This window comes from Oryzias latipes, chromosome 5 (assembly GCF_002234675.1).
Source record: "Oryzias latipes chromosome 5, ASM223467v1".
NCBI classification, from domain to species: Eukaryota; Metazoa; Chordata; class Actinopteri; order Beloniformes; family Adrianichthyidae; genus Oryzias; species Oryzias latipes.
Window position 1 is genome coordinate 9,448,022 of NC_019863.2, and position 23,225 is coordinate 9,471,246.

The following is a 23,225-nucleotide window of genomic DNA, read 5'->3' on the forward strand; positions in this document are numbered from 1 at the left end:
TTTAAAGGTTAACACCTTGTTTTACCTTTTTTTTTATTTTGTCTTGTTTTCTTATAGGATCTTGTCTAATTTGAAAGTCATACCTAAGCTGGGACAGGCACATAGACAGCAGTTTACAAACTCAGAAACAATTAGAAAATGAAAAGTGGGCGGGACTTAGTCTATTTTAAAAGCTCCGCTGGGTCAACTCACTTGCCAATCCAGAAACTATAATTCGTGAAACTTTGAGCCCTAATGAAAAATAAAGTCCCACAGATGTCATGACTAGAAAACAAAGCAATAAACATCAGACTACATGTGTCAAATCTTTGTAATGTGGCTGTTCATGAGAAGCTGCTCCCTTCTGACACCAGCCTCTAGTGGACTCTTGAGGTATTGCAACATTTGGAACTTGCTGGTGTTCATCTGTTTGAGCAAATGCAGCCTGAAACTAGTAACTTAGCTTCATTCCTTTGTCTTTATTTGTTTTTTATTTAAACTTTATGTATGTCATCTGGCGTTGGTTTGGTAGCCTTAAAGTACAAATTACATCAACAACTCAACATAAAAACATATTAAAGATCACAACACGTGTACGTGGGGGCCATGGGTCATGTGTTTTAACGGACGGGAGTGTAAAGGGTGAAGCGTGGGTTGGGTTTTTACTGTAATATTGCGTGTTTTCTGTTTTTAATGATAAAGCGCTTCGAGCTGCACAAAATGCATGAGAAGTGCTATTTTGTAAATAAAGTTTTATTTGATTTGATTTGAACAACAGTTACAAAGCAAAGCAATTATTAAAAAGGCAACATCAGATTTTAGAAATCTGAACACAAAAAAAAAAAGTTAAAAAAAATGTAAAAAAATAAGCAACCAATATAGGTTATAAAGAGGCATCACTGATTCGATGATGATGTTTGTTCACCTGTTTAACCGCAAGATATTTATTTAAGCTTCTGGCAGCAGCCACTCCAAAAATTTGGTGATTGCTCAAACAACTCTTTACTTTTTTTTTTCTTTCAACGTTTTGGTTTCCGGAGTTTTGTTTTAACTTCTGATATGTAACGTTTTGTTTTGTTTTGCTTTTTTAATTGTTGTGATCTTTAGTGTGCTTTTGCGTTGAGTTGACTTATTGATGTGGTGATGTGCACTTCAGGGCCCCCGTACAATTGGCCTTCTTGAAATTCAAGTAACTAAAACAAGGGCTGTGTAAATTCTTAAAAACTGCTCCAATAAAAATTGTGTTTTTAACATTTTTTGTGGTGTTTATCTAGTTATGGAGGACATATAAAAAGAAAATTAAACTTAAAATTGTATTTCTAAATGTTTCTTTATTCAAATCGTTGTAAAAAGAAATAGACGAAAAAAAGGGTGTTTTAAAAAAAAAGCTTGTAGTTTTGAAAACTCCAAGGCAAAGTTGTAATGAACCACTGCCACTCTACAGAAACTTCAATGTCCTAGAAAACAACAGTTTTATTTATTCTGGCTAAAAGCAGCATAATCATTATTTAAAGACCCCTAAGAATGCTTTTAAAATAGTTAAAAAAGGGTTAGAGTAGGACTTTAAACTATGCAATTTTTTCCCCTTTTAACTACAACTGTTGTTAGACCTTCTGCTTCTGCTTCACTCACATTTTGGTTTTTATTTAATTTTTGGGGTGTTTGGTTTGAATGCTGCTATGGTTTTCTTCGTCTCTGCAAAGCCTTTCCAGCAGCTTTTATTGCTCCCTGTTAACGAATGCATGTATAATTACATTAGTCCTTTTTCTTTTCTTTTTAATACCTCACACAATAGCACACTTACCCTTCACTGTGCTGTAACATGGACACCATGAGCTCCACAGCCAAAGCTCCAGCTATCATGGCCAGGCCTGGTCTGCTGACTGTGCACTGCTGATCCAGGGTTCGATCCCGAGTAGACTGTTGAAAAGAAAAAGAAAAAAATGGGGGACACTTTTGGCAGAAGACGCTTAATTTAAGGTTTTTGGAGCTTAAAATGTGAAACACATACTGAGTATGGTTGTAATTCTGCTTAGAAAGACCTTTTCTAACCCCTCATTTGGGCTCCATTATTAACTGCAGAGGTATTTATCAGTTGGGAACAGCTCCAGCCAACATGGATGGATATACCCATATAGCAAGTGGCTGAAAGGCTGGGCCATTAAAAAAACAACCCAAAAACACAGCACTTTATCTAATAGTGACTGCCAAATTAGGCTGTAAAGAGATTGATCAACAGCTCAGCCGAGGGGAAATTAAACCCATGAGATTAAATGAACAGGTTTCACCCATTTATAAAAACAGATCAATAAAACAAGACTTTAATCAGGAACAGAACGTGTGTACAATGTACTTATATTTCCATTACAATATTTATAGCTAATTATTAATTTATTCAACAAAATACTAATTTTAGCAGATTTGAGAGATCCAGACTGTATTTCTAACCTTTGGGATAATTTGTGACTGTGGGTGGGAAGCCAACGGCAGTCAAAGATGAAAGAAGCAAATGGCTCTGGCCTTTCACAGCTAATACGCAGCCTTCAAATCAAACTTTTGTTAATGGTACAAAGTGGAAACAAGACATAAAGGGTCAAATGAAGAATCTATGTGAGCACAGAGCATGTGGGTGGTGTGATTTTTCACAGGTGGACAGGCTGCTCTAGCCTACCCTCATCCGGAAATTATATTTAAACATAGAAATTTTTTTTTTAACCTTCAATTCTAAAATACGACGTAAACCCCTAAAAAAGAAACATCTGAAACTTTGTACAGTTTTTGGCTATACAAAACTAGAAACATGTCAGTGGTATTGAGCCTATGCCTAGAAGTTTTATAATATATGTTTAAGTTGTAATAAGTATTGTTTGTTGAATTTTTAAAGCAGAAGACATTTTGTAGCAATAATTTTACTGCAGACAACATCTTAATTTAGTTTATAAGAAAAAATAAACTTTAAAAGTCTGCCATCAGTACTTATAACTATTTTGAATCTCCATAACATCCGTTTTAGGATGCAAGAGTCGTCCTTACGTCTCCTGGTGCCACAACATCATTGCAGAAGTAACATCCCAGCTTGTCTCCTGGGATGTTGGAGAAGAGGGAGGAGCCTGGGACGCTGGGAGCTGAACCAGCTGGCGTGGACGGTGACGAAGAAGCAGACGAGCAGGAAGGGGAGGAGTCGACACCTCGACTGGCAGGAGGCTTCTTCAGACCGTGACGCATCACAACAAAAGTGTCAAAGCCCAGAGCAGCGTTCACCACCAGCTGATGAGAGAAACGGAACAATGAGAATATTACAAACAATTTTAATCCAGCTGGAGACGCTGATTGGTTCAAGCTGACATTAAATATGGATCCCTTTAGTTGATAAAATAAGCAGCAGAGAATTAAATGCTGACATTAAATGTTAGTGAAGTTTTCCCCTTATTGATGACCTCCAGTGATGAACTTCCTGTGCTGCCATCATGCTGGGTCTGACAGTTGGGGGTGTAAATCTTTTTTATGGATTTTTCTTTGTGTGGGTGTTTTCAGTTCATGTCTGCCAGTACTTTCCTTATCACACAGTCAGATTCCTTTGATGTAAACAATTGTCCAGTTAATATTTTCATCGACAGCTTATTTTCAAAGTTAATTGTTGAAAAAAAGGATTGGTGAACAACATCTATCCGGGGGGGTCGTAGAAATGAGAGAATCAGAATCTGACTGATTTTCATTGCCATCTACCATAATATTCACAGTACTAGAAATTTGCGTAGGAGCAAACCGGCACCACTGTAGGCTGCTAATGCCATAACTCCGTGTTAGCTTACGGTACTTGTTTTTGTGTTTTGGATTTGTTGCTCTCTTATCATTAACGTGTTTTGATAGATATGGACTTGTTTTTTACAAGTAATGAGTTCGGTGGCATGCCTGCTTCTTCTTTTTGGACTTTTTTCCACCACTTCGGGGTCGGGAGCGGTCTGCGGGTGGATTGTTTACATGATCAGCTGTTATCGCTTGGTAACATCAAAATGTCGCCTGAGATTGTGGAAGAGGCTGAGGAGACTGGGGTCTTTCAGAGTTTTCAGGACTCAGAAAAAGTGTTTTTTTGTTTTTTATTTTTTTATGATGGCTCTCTTCTACGACGAGGATCAACAAACTTGTGCAGAGATCTGGCTCTGTTCTGGGATGGCCCCTAGAGCAGGGGTGTCAAACATCCGGCCCGCGGGCCTTATCCGGCCCGCCAGGTGGTTTAATCCGCACATGAAGAGTAAAAATCATAAGGATGATTAAAAAAGAAAGCAAGTTTCTAGTCCATTCCTGTGGCGAGTTGTGATTTTTTTAAAGAAATAACCGAAATGTGCAATTCCGCCACTAGGGAGAGCAAAGGAAAGGAATAACAGTTGAAACAGCATATCTCTGCAAGTGCCAAAAGCGAAACATAACAGCTCTGCGTCTGGGTAGGATGCACCTTGGTTCCCTATGAGCCGTACCGCTGTTATCTTGCTATAAGGATGATCAGTAGCGACACCCTAATGACCTAAATGTTGTCAAACGTGAAGTGGAGTCAAGAGCCTTCCAGGAAAAATGGACAGAGTTTTTTCTTTCTTTCACGAAGCTGAATGCAAAACCAAAATGCTTTGTATGTCATCAACATCGCAGTGCTCAAAGAATGTGACATTCAGCACCACTAAGAGACTTACCTTAAAGAAAAGTTTCTGGATTGCTTTAGTGTCAGATGTAAAATATTCAGTCTGTATTAATTTGAATAGACCAACTTTTCTTTAATTGAAATTAATCTTATTTGAGATCCATTGGCCCCAAGTGATTAGGCTACTATGTTGATTGAGGCATTTTTTCCAACTGAGTAAAAAACTAAAACAAAGCTGTTATTTTGCTTTTATGTTACTGGTCCGGCCCACTTGAGATTAGACGGGTTAAATGTGGCCCCCCGAACCAAAATGAGTTTGACACCCCTGCCCTAGAGTCTGAGACCGTGGTAGCTGAGAGGAGGATGTAATGAAAACAGGAAAATATCATCATGGACTATCCTCTTCATCATCATCATCCTCTGCATGAAAGCATGGGTGCACTGAGGAGCTCCTTGAAAGACTTGTGCAACAAGGAGCATTTTCACAGATCTGTCCTTCTGTCAGCAATAAGCCTCTACAACACCTCGTAGACGCTGGACAATAACTATTGTTGTCATTAATTTTTAAGTGTATTTTTGGTGTTGTTTACTATCTATCTGCTGTTTTTAATGGAGCTATTGTAACAAGGTCATTTGAATTCCTTATTGGGATCAATAAATTTTTATTCGATTGTACAATCAGAACGCCCAAAGAGTCAATAAATCCAAGGAATAGTGTGGAGTTAAAATATAAAGTGACTGGATAGGTAAAGAAAAAAAAAGAACCCCGGGAAGATGTTTCCTAGCAACTATAAAAGAATTAACAAGTTTACAAAGCCTTGAAAAAGTATTCACCCCCTTGAATGTTTGTCCCTTCTGTTGCTTTCATAAATCACTCATGGTCAATACAATTTGTCTTTACTCAAACAAAAATTTACTAGAAAAAAACCTTCAATGTTGATGTGAAAACAGAATTCTAAAAAGTAATGTCAATGAAACAAAAATATAAAAAATGAAATAGAGTTCTTTGCATAATTATTTAACCCCTTCAAGTCTCGCTGGAAAATAAATCTCCTCCCGTTGTAGTCTTCTTGCAGACCGTAAGATATTGTCCACCAAGATTTCAGTGTATTTTGCAGCTTTCATTCTGCTCTCTATCATTACAAGCCTTCCAGAGCTTGCTGCTGTGAAACATCCCCACAGCATGATGCTGCCACCACCATGCTTCACAGTGGGGATGGTGTATTTTTGATGATGTATAGTGTTTGTTTTCCACCAAGCAAATCGTCTTGTCTGATGGCCAAAAAGCTAAATATTGCTCTCATCAGACCAAAGAATCTTCTTCCACTTGATCATGGAGTCTTCCACTAGTCCAGCTCTAATATGTAATTTCCTCAACAGTGGCTTTCTCTTTACCACTCTCCTAAAAAGCTTTGACCGGTGAAGAACCTGGGCAGCCGTTGCTACATGAACAGACTCTCCCGTCTCAGCAGCTGAAGCTTGTAACTCCTTCAAAGTAGTTGTAGGGTTCTTCGGTGGCTTCTCTCACAAGTCTCCTACTTGCACGGTCACTCAGTTTATGAGGGCAGCCTGATTTAAGCAGATTCACACATGTGCCATATTTCCTCCATTTCTTAATGATTGATTTCACTGAACTCCGGAGGATGTTCAATGCCTTAGACATTTTTTGGTATCCATGGTGTTTTATAACTCGGTCAATTGGGACACACCTACACCACTCAGATGATCTTCATTCTACTAATTGTGAGACTATTGGCACTAATGGGATGGATTTCTATAGAATTAGACCATTCAAATTAAAAGAGGGTTAATAATTATGCGAACACTATTTCATTTCATACTTTTTTTTCAATGACATGACTTTGTAGAAATCGTTTTGCACATAAACATTGTTTTTTTTTCTTGTAAATTTATGTGTGAGAAAAGACAAATTTCATTGACCATGAGTGATTTATGAAAGCAACAAAAAGGACAAACATCAAAGGAAGTGAATGCTTTTGCAAGGTACTGTAGATTGAAAGAAAACATTTACCGGTAAGTTAGTGCTACATTATCAGTATTAACACCCTGGACCCAAAGTGCAAGAATAAATATTTCTTTTACCTTTATTCCTTATTTCTCTTCTTTTATTGTTTTATTTAATTTAATCAATAATTGCTTTGAGCCAGAGTATTTCTAGAGACAACCCCAAGCTTTGCCAAACCAAACACGAAGCTATCCGATCTGATTTCCAGGCACACGACAGGACTTCGAAAAGAAGGCCTAGAGACAGGTATGACGAATGTTCACACCTGCAGTGAAACAGAACATGCAGATGGGCCCTGTGACCTGGAGATGCGACACCTTAACAGTCTAAAGTAATTTCTTTCCCCCTTGTTTCTTTTAAAGACTTCAGTGCCAATATATTCAAGATTTTCAAGAATAAAACTCACTCAGGTCAAAGGGGTCAGCCTTCGAACAATGCAAAGCCTCCTCAGAACTGAATTTTAATACCTTGTTTTCCTTTTAAAACTTTACCCTGCTGACTCTGAATGAGTTTTCTAAAGAATAAAATGTTGGATCGAACTTGATTTTTCTCCCCTCTAACCTTGAACTTCTGTTTATTTTTCAGGATGTGCTCTGTAGGGGTGAGCACAGGCACTCATATATGAATGTAATTTTTTTCTCAGAGCCCTTGAGGACACCTTTTATTCTACTTCCTGGTGGAACTAAAATTATTTTGTCAAAAAACAGGAAGTGGATCTTATTGATAAGCCTCAACTTCTAAATTGGTCATAGCCTCTTACTTTCAAATACCGATTTCAACATAAAAATGTATCAAAACTAGTGCAGCACTCAAAATTTCAAGGCTTAAGGATGTTTAGAGATCATTAAAGCCTGTGTTAGGACACAGTAAAAAGCTTTGATCGAATGTTTCTAGCTAAATAATGAGCTGATGTTTTTAGCGATGACTTCTCGTCTGTTTCGGTCTTCCTCCATTTCTGTGCTTGAAATTTAACTTGCCCCCTGATCCGTTGGTGCATCTGCTTTTCTGTGCTGGGCAGTGGATCAATCAGAGTTTTTTTTTGTTGCTGAAAACAGCTGCTTCCTGGGGATGCAGCATGGTGGCAGGTCAATGCCCGGCAAAACTCACAATACCAACTGATGAGCTAAAAGTAGCTAAAAACCCATTACAAAGCATTAGGGTAATTTGCCAGTCATACTTCATAGCAGGTGTCCACTTTTGAATTGCATGTCATTACGTCAGTAATCATTGGATTTAAATATCATAAGTGGAGCCCTAATTGGCCACAGCCCCCATCGTGAATGGCTGGTGTAGTCATTCTACGGCTCTTCTTCTTTTTTCTTCCTACCTTCCTCTTGCTGGCGGCGATCACTGTAGGCAGCCATCGGCTCTCCCTGGTGTCCATAAGCAAGAAAACTACATCATGCTCTGAAATGAGTTTCTCCAGCTGCTCCACATCCATTTGGGCCAGAGAAAGAGTGGCCTGTGAGAAATTCACTGGGTGGCCGGGCATCGGGATGCTCATATTGTAACCCTTTGCATTCTGCAAGTACAAGACAATAACAAACACTGTCAAAGAAAGCAGAGAGGATGAGACAATACAATATACTGCAAGTGTTAGATTTACCCTGCTACAATGGAGTATTAGGGCCACCATAAACATAAAATAAATATATATATATATGACATGACTTTGTAGAAATCTTTTTGCACATAAACATTGTTTTTTTTTCTTGTAAATTTATGTGTTGTTAAATTTAGACTTTTTTTCTCATACTTGTATGACTTTATTTTTGTAAAGCTTTGACTTTGTGATTGTTTTATATATATATATTGTTTTATATATATATATATATTGTTTTTATATATATATATATATATATATATATATATATATATATATATATATATATATATATATATATATATATATATATATATATATATATATATATATATATATATATATATATATGTTATATATATGTTATATATATAACAATCACAAAGTCAAAGCTTTACAAAAATAAAGTCATACAAATATGAGAAAAAAAGTCTAAATTTAACAAGAACAAACGTATGGAATTATAAGTTAAAAAGTGGATATTTTACAATAATAACGTTATCATTTCTTTGGTTATACATTGAGAATTTATGAGAATAAAGTCATAAGTTTATGAGACAAAAGACTTCACCAAGAAAAATATTTAAAAAAAAACCAATCTGTTTCAGTTTGAGCGACGTAAAGCGCATCGTAGACGGCTACTTCAACATTGGTTTCACAAATGACGAATGGAGTCTTTTAATGAGTCAACATAATGTAATTGTAAGTATAAAGACATTGAAACAAATTTGCAGGAAACTGGGCCCCTTCAGTAAAAGGTTCTTGGTCCACAGGGACTGGATTTCTGACGGATGCACCGTTTACTCTGTCAGCAGTGTAGTTGAAGAAGTCCAAATGCATTATGGCCCATGGATTTCTATGGTAAACTGCAGCCTTGTGGCATCACCATAAATGGATGCATTTTGTCAGCACTTAATGTGGATGGAGGCTCACACAACCAGCTTTATTTTTGACAAAGCATGACTCCTTGTAAAATTAATACTCTTTTCTCATAGTTTTACAAGTCTATTCTTATAAACTTTTGACTTTTTACATACTTTTACGGCTTTATTCTCATAAATCATTTTTTTCCTGTCATGGTGGCAAACAAATCAGTCAATACATGATTTTACTAATTGTGCAGTTTTAAAATCACTTTTTTTTTCTCTTCAAGCAAACAATTCTGCCCTTTGTTATGATGATTAAACCCTTTTACATGTGTCCATTCTTCTTTGCAGTCTTTCAGGTTTGTTAGGGTGTTTGGAGATAAACACCAAATCATTGCCTTCCTTCTTCCAGATGAAATTACAATTAGTGGCACGCAGCATGTGATGCAACTTGCAAAAAACATTACTGCAGGTAATCAAAAACCTTCTAATGTTGCCGTTTCTATGTAATTTCTCACAATAACAATTCTGGACTAGCTGCATGAATAAAGGTTCAAAGAACTGAGCGACTGTAGATTTATATTGTTTCTACTCAATTACCAGTAAATAAAAAATGTTACAAATATTAACAGAAAGAAAAACTGAAAGGTTTCAGACCATAAAACATGTTTAGATTTAAAATATATTTCTACTGATCATAGTTATGAAAGGAAATACAAATTAAACAGAGATAATGTGAATTAAATAAAAAATAAAGTGATTTACTTTTCTTTGCAAATATTATTAAAACTATATTCATTTGCCTTTGATATTAGGAATACAACTATCACTTTCATCACCTATATAAGAGTGTAAGACACTTAAAGCAAAAATTAGGAATGGTATAAATAATTTAGAACTGATATGAATGTTAGTTAAGCAAAACACGGAACTTGTTTAGTGAATAGTTTCAGATTTCTGTTGGATTCAGACAAAAATGTCTGCAAAAATACGGGCCATGTCAGCCACAGCCTTCAGTACAAGAACACACCAATCTGCTAAAGCCCTTAACTTACCAGTTAAATTGAACGGTTAAAAGCCCTGACCAAATGCAAACGTCTGTCTGTGTAAAGGACTGGACATGTGAGTGAGGAAATGACTACGTCAAGAGTAATTTCAAGAGGAAGGACAGAAAAGGGCAAAGATGAAGAGTGAGATTTTAAATCGACAGTGGCTCTTTAACGGGAGTGGAGCATCTTTCTCCTTGGCTCTCTTTTTCAAGAGTGGGAGCTGCTAACCAACTCCTGAATTTACGTTTCACTTTGACGCAGTTGTTGCTAAGCAGTAAGGGGGCGGAATTCACACCGTCGAGATGGTAATAAAGCTACCAATTAGTAAAACAAACATCTGTGACCTGTAGCCTAAAAAGGGGAACCAAAAGATATTCTATTGTTCATTTTCAGGGAAGAAAAAACACATTTCATAATGATGCAGCACTGCCACTGACCTGCAAGCCCTTGAAGCTAAAGATTTTTCAAGAGAGTGAAAGAACCTGGTGCCAGAACTTCCCGCAACCCTATAAATGTCAGATGGCAGCACTTGTCCACAGACAAAATACGAAATATGCTGACCTTCTCAACTAAGCGACCTCTTCTGAACCGCATTCTCCGAGTTCAATTAATGCATTTCTGTGGTTTCACCACCTGATGCCCTTGTGTTAGTGGAAAAGCAGCAGGAAAAGGAACAGCAGGTGCACACCCACACTAAGAGAACGGAGAGAAGTGTGAGCAGCTGGAGCGTCTGGACATGTAATAACAGCAGCACACGACCTTCCACCAGTTTGAAACCTACGTTCTGTAACTTTCCATTTTCCTCCCAGAAGAATAAGGAAAAAGAGAAAAACAATGAGCAGCTACCAAATGAAAAATGGATATCAAGACATTTTCATCCCACCTATTTGTGTGTGCAACCGTGCATTGTGTGAAGCGTGTGACATTGTGTATTCTTGTCTTCCACACTTCAATCTAAATGCAACAATTCCCCTTAACAGAAGGGAGAGGAAAAAATGTATGGAAAAGACCAAGATACAAAAAAGGTTTGAAGTCAAAATCAGAGGAAAATAAAATCCAATGGTTGAGACAAGCGGTCAGAAAGTGATAGAAGAGACAACCGAGCAAAAAAAAGCTGCACAATGTACCGCAAATTTATGGTTATCGCAATATCCAGCTCTGCAAAATGCATATCGCAAAAGACGGTGAATATCGCAATAAATCATAAACCCAAAATGTGTTAAAACAATCTTATGGCAGCTTGAAGCATTTAACGCATCAAATAAATCCCTTTATGTTTTGACCAATCAGATGGACGCCTACCCATTGTTTACCAATCAGATGGAGGCCTATTATGTTAGACGATTGTCACCTATGTCGATGAGGGTCATTTGGAGTATAATTTTTAAACTGTTGCAATGAAATGGGAATTATGTTTTTGCTTATTTTTCTATTTGTTTATGTACCGCAAATTATATCGTTATTGCCATATTGATCACTTATATCGCATATCGCAAGTTTTCCTCATATCGTGCAGCCCTAGTTTGGATCATGCCTTTTTTATTCTAATGGTTGGGTCACATTGATATTAAAATATTATTCTACAATGCAACGTACTTCCTGGTTTTTACTTTACCTTTGATCCAACTGAGTAGCATTTAATAATAAATCTACATTTATTGAGGCTTATTCTGTTAAACTGTCAACATTCAACATCCAGATGTTTGAGATTCTTGCCTGTAAATGAAATGACGAGCAGAACAATAGAGGTTCACAATAAGTGTAAATGAAAACTGGACTGAGTGACCCCACCCCTGTCGCATTCCCAACAGGAAGTGCCTGCTGGCTCCAAGAAGCCAATAGCCATCACTGTCATTCTATTGGTCAGAATAACCATTCTTCCCCTTATAGCTTTTCTTTTAAATACGTTCTTACCAATTAGGAGGGTAATGATTTGTTTTTACAGCAATTCAATTTATATCATAGTCTATGGTTGACAATACAATTCATAGTGGATATTGGTTCATTTTGAACGATCTGATTCTCTGACTTCAAATCGATCCAGGACATCTTTGGCCAAAAGTTCAACCACTGTGACTCAGAAATAAATACCTGGGTACTGCGAGAAAAACTCGCGATTTACGATACTGCTGATCACTATTGCTATGACGATATAACTTGCGATCAATGCCAAGATAACAAAACAACCACAAAAATTTCCATTTGACTGCAAGAGTTTAAATTAAATAAGAGTCAACAAAGCTTACCGGTAAATTATACTGCAAATGACCCACGTTTACATAGGAGGCGAACATCTAACAAAAAAAGGGCTCCTTCTGATTGGTCAATGATGTAAAGGAGTCTACCTGAAATGATGACTTGATCATTTTTTGCTGCCATCTCGTGTGCTGTCTGCTGTCATGCACTTGGTTGTTTTTACATTTTAGTGAAATAACTTTACCATGTCTTAGTCCAAATGGTATTTTCCAAGATTGATTACAGATCAATTCATTTCTTTTTAAAAGGATTTGATAATGGTATAGGTCGATTCAACCTGCCTCAGACAGGGATGTCTGGTTGGAGTAAAAATCAACTCATTGACTAAGTTGATTCATCGTCTCACTCCTATTGCAAATCCTAATTAAGACCACAAGTTTTCTCACTTTTTCCACGTATATTTACATGACCAATTTTCATCTGTGCATCAATATGCGAAAATGTGGATATGTAGATAGTGGCTGTGTGACACGGCCTTTGCTGATGATGTCTGGCTCCAAGATGGCAGCATCTGTACATAAATAAATAGCGACTTCATTTGATTGGAGCTGGAATCTAAACTTAGCCGTTTTCTATTGGTGACGTGTCACTCACTCACTCCAGTTCTCTTATACAGTCAGTTCAAAGTTTAAAAATCACTGAGCTACCTAAAATAACTGTGAACTGTGTTTAACTGTAAAATGTGTTTACGCTAGAAATAAAACCTATCGGTAAACATTTTACTGGTTGACATGGAGGCTTCAGCCAGACAGAGTAACGATCAGTAAGCTTCAAATGTGCCGCTGTTTAAGTTTGATTGTATTTAAAAATGAAGACGTTTCCTTTTACTTGACATATTTAACTAAGCTAAACCATAAAAGTCCAATCTTGACCTCTGTTTACAGTAAGAAACCGAACATTCTTGTAGCAGAGGAGACAAACTAGTGAATGTCTCCTATTAATCCATAAACAAAAAGAAAATCGACCAACAGCCACTACCCCACATATCCTTAGTCTTTTGCTGCTGCAACCTATGAAGCTTCTACCTTAAAGAAATAGTCACAGGAGTCACGGACGGGTAACTAAAGCTACTGTAAGTGCCAGTTACTGCACCTGCAAGAGACTCAAAATAGCTCTGACTGGTTGTTTGCTCTGTGGCGTGATGGAACAAAAAAATGGGTCGAAAACATATTTTTCTGACAGTTCAAACCTTCCCCGGCTATTATTAGAGAGGTTGGAAGAAAAAAGGGAAATAAAGTGGAATATTCAGCACCAGTTGTGAGTTGGGAGAGGCTTCTATGATGAATCTACTCAGAAGAAAACACACAGGAGTTTTGAGAACCAGGATGCAGTAAAATAGCAACCTTTCCAGCAAATTCTCAGCCAGGAATACAGGATCCTACAGCAGACTCACATCTATGAATACTAAAAACGGCTCACAGGTGTAGTCCCATTAGTGTTATTAAAAATACGCACTCAGTCTACACATTTCCAAGTGGCCTAATAATGACTAAGCTTTATCGTAGAATATCTGAGCCCCGCTTTGAATGACTGGCTACTTTTTCAATTGCTAATATAACAAACTATCTTCTCCAGAGAATTTACTCATTAATTAGTAAAGTAATGAAACCAGCAGCATTAATATGCAGATAACAGATTCTCGTTTTCTCCCAGGCTTGGCTATCAAATTTCAAACATGAGCATTTGAATAGGAACAAAGCTTTCACTGATGGGGGATCAAGCCAAAAAGAGGTACAGTTTTTTAATGTTCCCTTTCTTTTTTTTTTAAAGGAGAAATATTGGCAAAACCCACAACTTTCACGACAAAATCAACTATTTCCCTTAGATTCAGTATTTTTTGGAAGCTTAATATGGAACTCACAACACCGGGAAAGATTTTGGAAAGACGCTCAGCTGCTGCGGTGGCTTTGGACTTTCCTCCTCCAAGACAATCCTCAAACTCGTACAGCGGCTGGCGGACAGGATTGGAGTAGGAGATCTTTGCGTTGTCCACAAATGTGATGTGTCTCACGCCCCATCCCTGCCGAGACAAAGGCAAAATCAGCCCAAGACGCCTTCAATTACTACGTTTTCTTTAGACACCAACTACAATTTGTAAGTCTGAACACAGATGTCAACATCATTGTGTGCAAAGTGTATAGAAAGAAACTGTAAACAATTTAAAGATCAAAAATTACATTTTTGGTGTTTTTAACTTGTTATTGTGGCATGTTTGATGATGGGGGACATATGTAAAGAAAATTAAACTAAAAAGTGCATTTCTGAGTATTTCTTGATAATGACGCAGAAAGTAAGCCAGGCAGGCCATAAGCTCTCTCCGCTCTGCAGAAACTATGTCCTAGGTTTTTGCTTTTTTTAGCCTAAAATGGCATTATTATAATTAAAAGACCACTGGAAGCTTTTGCAATAGATCAAACGATGATTTGAGTGGGACTTTAAGCATAATGCTAATATACCAATAATGATTCACACAGACCTAAAGTGAGTCTGAGTGTGTGCAAGTCAAATATTCTTCAGCTTTTCTTAGAAAACCACACTCTTTAAACCTTTTTCTTTGTGTTGGCAGAATCATCCAGACGTTTAGATGGGCTGCAGGTTGTTGATGCTGGAAATCATTTTATGAAACTGTAACACTTTTCAAAAACAATATTCTCCTGAAGTCTGAGTGTTTCCAAAAGGACCCCAATGTTAACAGTTCCATGAGTCTGGGTTGAATTGCAAGTAAGACAGCGAGCATAAACCTGCTTGTCTTGAGGAAGGAGCATAGAATTTCATCAGACTGTTGCTTAGCTGGATTTAAAATGGGTTTACATTTTTTATTTTTTTGTCATACCATCAGAGTGCGGGCTACATTGCAGCCCAATGTCCCAGCACCTAGAAGGAGACACTTGGTGCTGACCACTTTGTCCAGGTCCAGGGAAGGAACCAGCCTCCACCTCATCAGCTTCAGGTTCAGGTCCACTGATGACTCTGCAAGCCTGGAAACAGCAAATTCAAAAAGACAAACAGAGGATGGACAACTACTTCCTTTACAGCTGAGGTTTCCAATCCCAGTACAGACCGATACCAGTACGTACAACAGTTGGTACCAGGCCGTAGAGAAAAAGAAAAACAACTTTACTTTTTTCCATTTTATTATACAATCTGCTTCTGAAGGAAGTTTTATTTTGGGAAACTTATTCTTGACATATGTCAAGTTGCTCAGTCACATGTCGTAAATCCATCCGCTGCTACTTTCTTAAAGCAGCTGGACTGAAAAAGCTAAATTGAAAACCCCAGACTAGCAAACAGATTCAAATAGTTCATTTTCACAGAAAAGACTCACTGATGAAAAAAGAAGTAAACAAATAGAGTTGAAAGCAACTGCAGATATTTTACATGAAGGTAAACTTTACCCACTAAAGTTAAGCGAAACTGTATGCCTGATTCTGCCTCATTCAAGCTGGTCTGTGAAAATATTGTTGGACTTTGAACCGGTCCGTGGACTGAAAAATGTTTGAGACCACGGGGATAGACAACTCCCTTCTATAGAGAGTACATTAACCCTACTTCTAAATGTGTTTTACCTTTTGGGGTCCATGCACTCGCTCAGGTTGACCATCCTGGGTCCCATGGCTCCCTTTGCATTTTTTTCCCAACCAACACTTTTAGGACAACCTTAAAAAAAATAGTTGTGAGGTTGGTTAGTCATGTTTTTACAACTACAAATAATCTGAAACACATTAGTAGGTTGAAAGCAGTTAGGAATGTATCATATTTTTAAGGTTTACCAACCCCAAAGGCAAAAAAAAAAAAGATTTTTCTGCACCAAATGGTTTTAATGTTGCAGCAGACGCTGCTGCAACACTTAACTGGTCTCGATAATCTGGCGTTGGCAGCCACACACACACACAAACTGCAAAGAAGGCTGAACAAAAGGACATTTTTGATGGAGAAAATTACATAGAAATAAGTAAGTCCTCTTTGCTGGCATGTTAAAGTATCCACTTTTAGAGTTATGGCCATCACATCTGTCCACTTATGAATATAGAGCTTTGCTTTATGTGTTTTTTAATGTGACATTAGATGGGATTGATTAATCAATTTAAATATTGCCAAATCCATGAATGTAAACAGACTAGCTGTATAAATTTCTCTGCATGAATATATAACTTCTGTGAGTTAATTAAAAGCCATACTGCTGTGACGGGGAAGACTGAGGCAAACAAAGCCTGCCGATCTTTGTTCATCAAAAGCTTTCACAGATCACAGAGCGATCCGATTCTTTATTAAAATTCAAATAACTTCCTTTATTTTGCAGAATATAGGATAACAGGGGAGCAGAGCGGCTCAAAAAAAAGGAATGAAGTCCTTTTCAAGAAAAAGGCATAAGCAAAACTACTAATGCTTGAACAAGTGCAAAAACATCTACTATTGAGCCGTGCAACTGGTTGCAAAAACACGTAAAAATGGATCACCGGAATTGCTGGAGAGTCCAGGTAACTTGATCTGGAACACGACGCTGTGCTGAATGGAGCGGCTTCCCTGCAGGGTTCTGTCTCGGAAACACAGCACCTCTACCACGTCCAGCTTTGAACCCCTGATGAGGCACCCAAACACATTCAGGGTGAGAAGACGAAGCATTTTTCAGATCGAAAAATACACAAAAGGAAACCACTCAAACATAACAGTAAACTTTTTTGTCAACGTGAAAGATATACCAAATAAGAGAGAGACACCTTTCCTTTCAGATAGCTCAGATCACACATTGATTCTACTTTCTGCATCCAGCTGTGTGGAAAAACAAGTGATATGCACTAGACTGGTGAGGCTTAGAGAATGCCTGCTTCTAAATGCAAATATCAATTAAAATTAATACCTGTGACTGTGTGAGAAATAATAACCCATGCAGAAAAAGAACTCAGGAAAAAGCTGATTTTATGTTTCACCAAACATGGTGTGTAAAAAGGAAAACTGTTACAGTTGATAATAAGCTGTAATACGAAAGGATTTTCACACTTTGGTAGCTAGATGTGGTCTAGCCGTCAAAGTGCTGATGATGTCAGTTCCTCATTTTTAGGCCTACTACTTCATGTGTGACTCATTGGCTTTACTCCTCTGCAGCTTCCATAACTCTGTACATCTTCCGTCTTGAAAAACACTCCTCCGTTCCTCAGACATCCTCTCACTCTTCAAGATCTTGTAAAAAAAAAAAACAGTCAGAACCGTTGCTGCTCCCTCTCCAAAACTCTGCCATAATACCACAGGAGCAACTATATTTCAACTCTTCATCTTCAATATCTTCCTCACTTCATATATACCAATATTTGCTATTTTCTTCTCCTCTACACCCACCTCTTCTGTGTTCCCTAACATTTTCCAAACCACCAGATCTACAAAGTTCTCTCTCCGTCTTTCTATTACACTTGGGGAACAACATCCCCCTAACCTGCTGCACATCCTTCCGTCTGTTTCTTTGCTTTGTTACCACAAACACCTTGACCTTCTGCAGCATCTCACTGTCCCACTTTTTCGAAGCGTTTTTTTTCTTAACACACTCCTGAACTTCTTTATTCCGCTATCAAGTCTCCTTACCCTATCTGCTCTTCTCACTCCAGATGACACACCTAGTACCGTCCTCCCCGTCTCCCTGAACACTTTAGCTCTTGTCCAGTCATCTGGAAGAACCTCCTGATCTCCGAAAGCCTTTTTCAAGTCACCCCTAAAAGCCACACTCTTCCTTTTGCAGCTTCCTGCATTCCTGTCCTAAACACCTAACTTCCCCGTCACCTTCTCGTCACCTCCTTTTTTTTTCTCACCCGCCTGTCTGTTAAAGTGTGCGCCCCCAACACCACTCTCTCCCCTCTAAGGATACCCTGGAGCATCTCCTTCCACAATTCTCCACTGGCTCACATTCTAACTGACCACCTTTAACTTCCACCTTCAGACTCGTCACCCTCTCTGACACTCTCTTCACCCATAGAATATTTTTAGCAAACTCCTCCTTCAGAATCACTCCTCCTCTGCTCCTCTTTCCATCCCCGCCATGTTAAACGGGTTGAATCATCCGATCAATTAGCCTTCCTCCTTCTCCATCTGGTCTCTTTAACACACAGTAGATCCACCTTTCTTCTTTCCATCATGTTCGACAACTCTCTAGTTTTCCTTGTCAAAGTCCAACTCTCTTTATCTTTCCTCTTCTCTCTATAAACATGTCTTCCTCCTCTCCATTTTCCATCAACAGTAGACCACCCTCTTGAAGACCGCAACCACAGCCGCCAAACGTTCATACAATTCTTTAATTAAGCAAAAAACTCTGCCAATGGGGTAAGAAAATGGTCTTCAAAGAATTCTCATAATAAGAAAAACATTGTAGTCACTAAGACCTGATTTATCAAACCAAGTTTTTTTTTTCTTACTGAAAACTTCTTGCAAGACAGAAAATAAGAGATTTTTTCTCCTAGATGTGGGACCGGGACAACAGCACTGGACTTTATTTCCTTGCTGCGTCCCTATGTTTATGGTTCAGAAAAACCATTTTCAATGTTGACATTTAACATAAACATTTGAAACAAAGATGAAAACAAGAAGTTTTACAACTTTTTAAGTTGTTTACTGTTTTTAGGTAAACAGGATATTCAAAAAAATGCATATTACACTTCGTAACCCTTGTGCTATCCTAGGCACTTTAACGTTGGGAGTTGGGTCATCTAGACCAGTGTTTTTCAACCTTTTTTGAGCCACAGCACACTTTAACCTTGACAAAAATCCCGCGGCACACCAGCATCCCAAAAAAAAAAAAAAAGCAGAAACTCATAGTCTGTTTTGTTCTACATCCCCCCCCCCCCCCCCCCCCCCCCCCCGGGCAATCTGACGTGCATTTTTGTGATAATTGTGGCAGAAAAAGCAGGAAGTTGCAGATGTTTTTTCTAAAAGACGTAATAAAAGTTAAGTTACATACAAACTGTATGTTCGTTGTGGTTTCAATCCGTGTAACAAGGACGACTCATTGTACGCTGAGGCGCTGTCCCTTTAAGCCAATGCATCATGATAGATGTAGTGTGAATACTGCGAAAAACGGCACAAAGACTCGAGTCTCTGAGCTTCATTGTTTTGTTCACTTGTTCCACGGTCTGATACCGGATTCTGTGGAAAGCTACACCGCTAAAGACGAGCTTTAGCTGGTATTATTGTTGGAACTGAGTGACTTATGAGCTAAATTGGAACAAGGAAGTGAAGACTTTTAACACTTCTGATTGGTCAGACTGATGACATGTGATTAAGCCTTCAAGAATGATTGGTGGAGTCGTGGAGACAGTAAAAGCTGCGGGACTTTTCAGAAAACAGTTATAGCTGCAGGTAAATCGCGGTGCCGTCATTCTTATCAAAATGTCTTTAATAGAATCAATTAAACACAAAGAAAAAAGTATTTTATGATCGTTTATATTCCTAACTACTCAGTGTTTTATCAGGACCTGTTTGGATGAACAAAAAGCTGATTTCCTGGAGATGGTTAATGTTTTTAGATCAGTTAATGAGGGCAATTTTCCACGGCAAACTTGACCATCTCCCATGGCACACTAGTGTGCCGCGGCACACTGGTTGAAAAACACTGATCTAGACCCACTAGACAGTGCGCTGAACCTTTTTTCTTCAATGATTTGTGATCTTCACTGGTGTCCATGGATTACATGAAATCTTTCCACCTTTATCCACCTTTGTCATGGTAGGGAGAACACGTCAATGTAAGGGTGGGGTCGTCTAAGATAGCACAAGGGTTAATGTTGTGTTAAACGTTACCCTTTCTCCTTCATCAAATGCCAAAATTAGATGTGGAGCGGAAACGCTGGCGAGAACTTTGCGGCTCTCTGAGTAATTAAGAGGGAGCAGCCGTATGTTGTCAACCCACTGATTAAGTGTTTCCCTGGAGGTTTGCAGACCTCTATTAAAGAGCAGGTTTTTGTCACTTCCCTGAGAAGCAGCAATCAGGTGTTGGTTGACACAGCAGTTAGGTAAGCATGTTAAAGCTTGTGATTAGGATTTCTCAGATATGAAACTGATGAATATATAGAATCACTTAAAGGGTAAAAGCAGAGCAGCATCTGTTCAGGAACTTCACTTGAAGCTGGTAATTAACTTTTTTATTAGATGTGCCTTTTTGACAGCAAGAAAAAACATACTGATCCTTTCTCTTGTGTGGCTTAAATTGATTTACAAAATGTCATATAGACTAAAGGAGAGCAGCTCTGACCCTTCAGTTCAGAATAGGAAGTTTTTAACAGCTTTTGAATAATCGCTGTGACCCACAGTTAAATAAGGGAAAACGGCCGACAAAGTGTGCATTGTCAGAAATTAAACCACTGAACCCTGAACCGCGAAGTGCGTTAATTTCTGATAATGCATACTTTGAAGGCCATTATCCCACTTATACCATGGTCGCTTCAAAATAAATAAATATACAATCCGTTTTTAGTACTTTGCTCTATTAATTTTTTTTTTGGATTAGATTGCTTTTTTTCACAAAAAGTGGACTGTTTGTTCTGAGGTGCTCGCCGCTTAGCCCAACTACCCTGGCTGCAGGGTGCAGACCGAGGCGCGGCTCAATGTGGGCGGGGTTACACACGTTTAACCTCGCCCACTGTATGTGATTCTTCTTTTTACCACAATTGCGTTTATAAGTTTCCACTTGACGGATTCAGGAGTGTATGCTGAGGTATTTATATTAAGGCTCACCATGTAAAAAAATTTTTTCATCCAGTAAAAGTTTAGTTGTTTGATTTTAGGATATATTCACTTCTGCTTTAAGAGGTTTTTTTTTAGTTTTTTTTTAGAAAAAACAGCCTTTTTTATTGATGGCTACAGGAAGAAGAAAGGCAGACTGAAAAAAATGGCTCTTATCTCATAAAAATATATCTTATATTTTTCATTAGACTACAGAATGCATTTTGCTTCTTTTTTTCCGCCTCTGTATTCACTGCTTCTGCTCAGTGGACGAACACAACACCCTCCTCTTCCTCAGCGTGTTCACAGACGCAGCAAGTGAATGAGCAGGATGTCGTTCATGTTATAAATAAACCCTGGAGACCTACGACTTGTTTAAAAAGTATAAATGTCGCTCAGAAGTTCATCAGAGTTCTGGCGGACAGTCGTCGGAAACTCCAAACAAGCTAAACGCATGATTGTGGATACGACCGGTGCGACGACCGATTTAAAGCAAACGACGACAACGGCTTCTTCCTAGAAACCATTTTTTTTTAACTGTCCTTCACTCTTTTTGACTTCATTATTGGTCGATATGTTGTTGAGCTGAGCTGAGCAGAGGAGAGGGGGTGGAAGGTAGCGAAAGGTTGTTACTTTCTCGTGAATTGAATAGAGCACCAGGTGCAACAAGAAGACTAAGACAACTTCAACACAAAAATGTACAGAAATGAGTGACTCTGGAAAAAAACAAAATCCAGAACCACTTCACTTTAGTTGATAATAGGAAAAGAAAGAAGAAGAGTCTGCAGGAAAACAATTCCATGATCTAGAAATAGCTCCACAACCGACCAGCGCCTGAAAACTGAGATAATCTTCTCCTTAACAGAGCAGATCATTAATGACTGCAGAAACCAGATCAGCGTCTCAAAGCTGAGACACTTAGTATTTTAGAATGCCAACTATTACTGCGATGAAAAATCACATACAGTGGGCGCACCTTAACCTGTTTAAGTCTGCCCATGTTCAGGCATGCCTCAGTCTGCAGACCGCAGCCAGGCACTGACCTGGACCGCAGCGGCAAAGGAAAGCACTATCTATGCTGATCGCCACGATGGTTTGAATAAAGCATCATTAGTTCAGAGAGAAAGTGCACCTCTTACCGTTTGTTTTAGTCCAGATGATGAAGCTAAAGTTTGTTTTAAAGAAGCCAGCGCATTTAAGCTATGTGACCGGAACTTCTTTTTTAGGCGTGGGGTTTTCACTGTGGGTTATAACTTTTAAATGCACACCCAGCAACCAATCAGAATTGAGTATTCACCCGGACCATGGTATAAACATAATTTAACAAGTCTGAATGAACAACAGAGAAGGAGAATCAATGATCTGCATAAACAAAAAAAAGAGACTGTTTTATTACTGTTTCATGGCAGTGATAAGATGTTTCAGGTCAACCACACATTTGCTGTGTCTACATCATTTACTCAGTGATAAGCAGACTTCACAGCATTACCATCTGCTGTTACCAATGAGGTCCAACACAACAAAAAGGTGACCCAAAAGGCAACATTCATATTATCTTTCATTTGAAACAATAATTGAGCAAAATCTAGCTCTTTAAATGATTTATATGCTTTTGGAGTTTTTATTTATAAGAACAAAACTAAAAGCTGCCAATTTTCTGAACAATTTGCAGTTTTGTTTTTTTTATAAGACAGTCCACTCTTGAGTACTACACCCTTGAGCTTTATGTAAATATTTAAACTGTCCCTTCCAACAGATTAAACATTAGGTTTTAAATGGGCAATTCTGCATGAGAACATGTATTTATTAATAAAACCCTGAATATTTCGGATTTTTTTCTGCAAAAACAAAGACTATTTTTCAAATTACTGGCCAATCAACTTGAATATTATTACAAATTTTATTAGAAATTAGGGAAAAATACAGTGGTAACAGCAAATGAAAGTTTAATATACAACTTTGAGGAGTGTTAACGTTGGTTGTGTGGGCTTACAGCGTGAACAGGCTTGCTGCAAAAGCCCAGTTGAAAAAGTCTGTTTCTAAATCCGCAGGTACAAAGATCTGAGAGCTAAAGCAATAGAATAAAAGAGAGTGAGGAGAGATTTCTTCTCCT

General features: G+C 38.1%; 1 protein-coding gene across 1 annotated transcript in view; it reads right to left on the reverse strand.

Moving 5' to 3' along the window:
* atg7 (autophagy related 7) overlaps positions 1–23,225 on the reverse strand; it is an 85,209-nt gene that overhangs the window by 47,438 nt on the left and 14,546 nt on the right. Inside the window, exons 9-15 of the mRNA XM_004068648.4 lie at positions 16,870–16,991; positions 15,979–16,069; positions 15,246–15,390; positions 14,274–14,432; positions 7,966–8,160; positions 3,013–3,246; positions 1,784–1,899 (exon numbers count right to left, since the gene is read on the reverse strand). Of these exons, the coding sequence (XP_004068696.1) occupies positions 1,784–1,899; positions 3,013–3,246; positions 7,966–8,160; positions 14,274–14,432; positions 15,246–15,390; positions 15,979–16,069; positions 16,870–16,991 (1,062 nt within the window). The remainder of the gene's footprint in view (positions 1–1,783; positions 1,900–3,012; positions 3,247–7,965; positions 8,161–14,273; positions 14,433–15,245; positions 15,391–15,978; positions 16,070–16,869; positions 16,992–23,225) is intronic.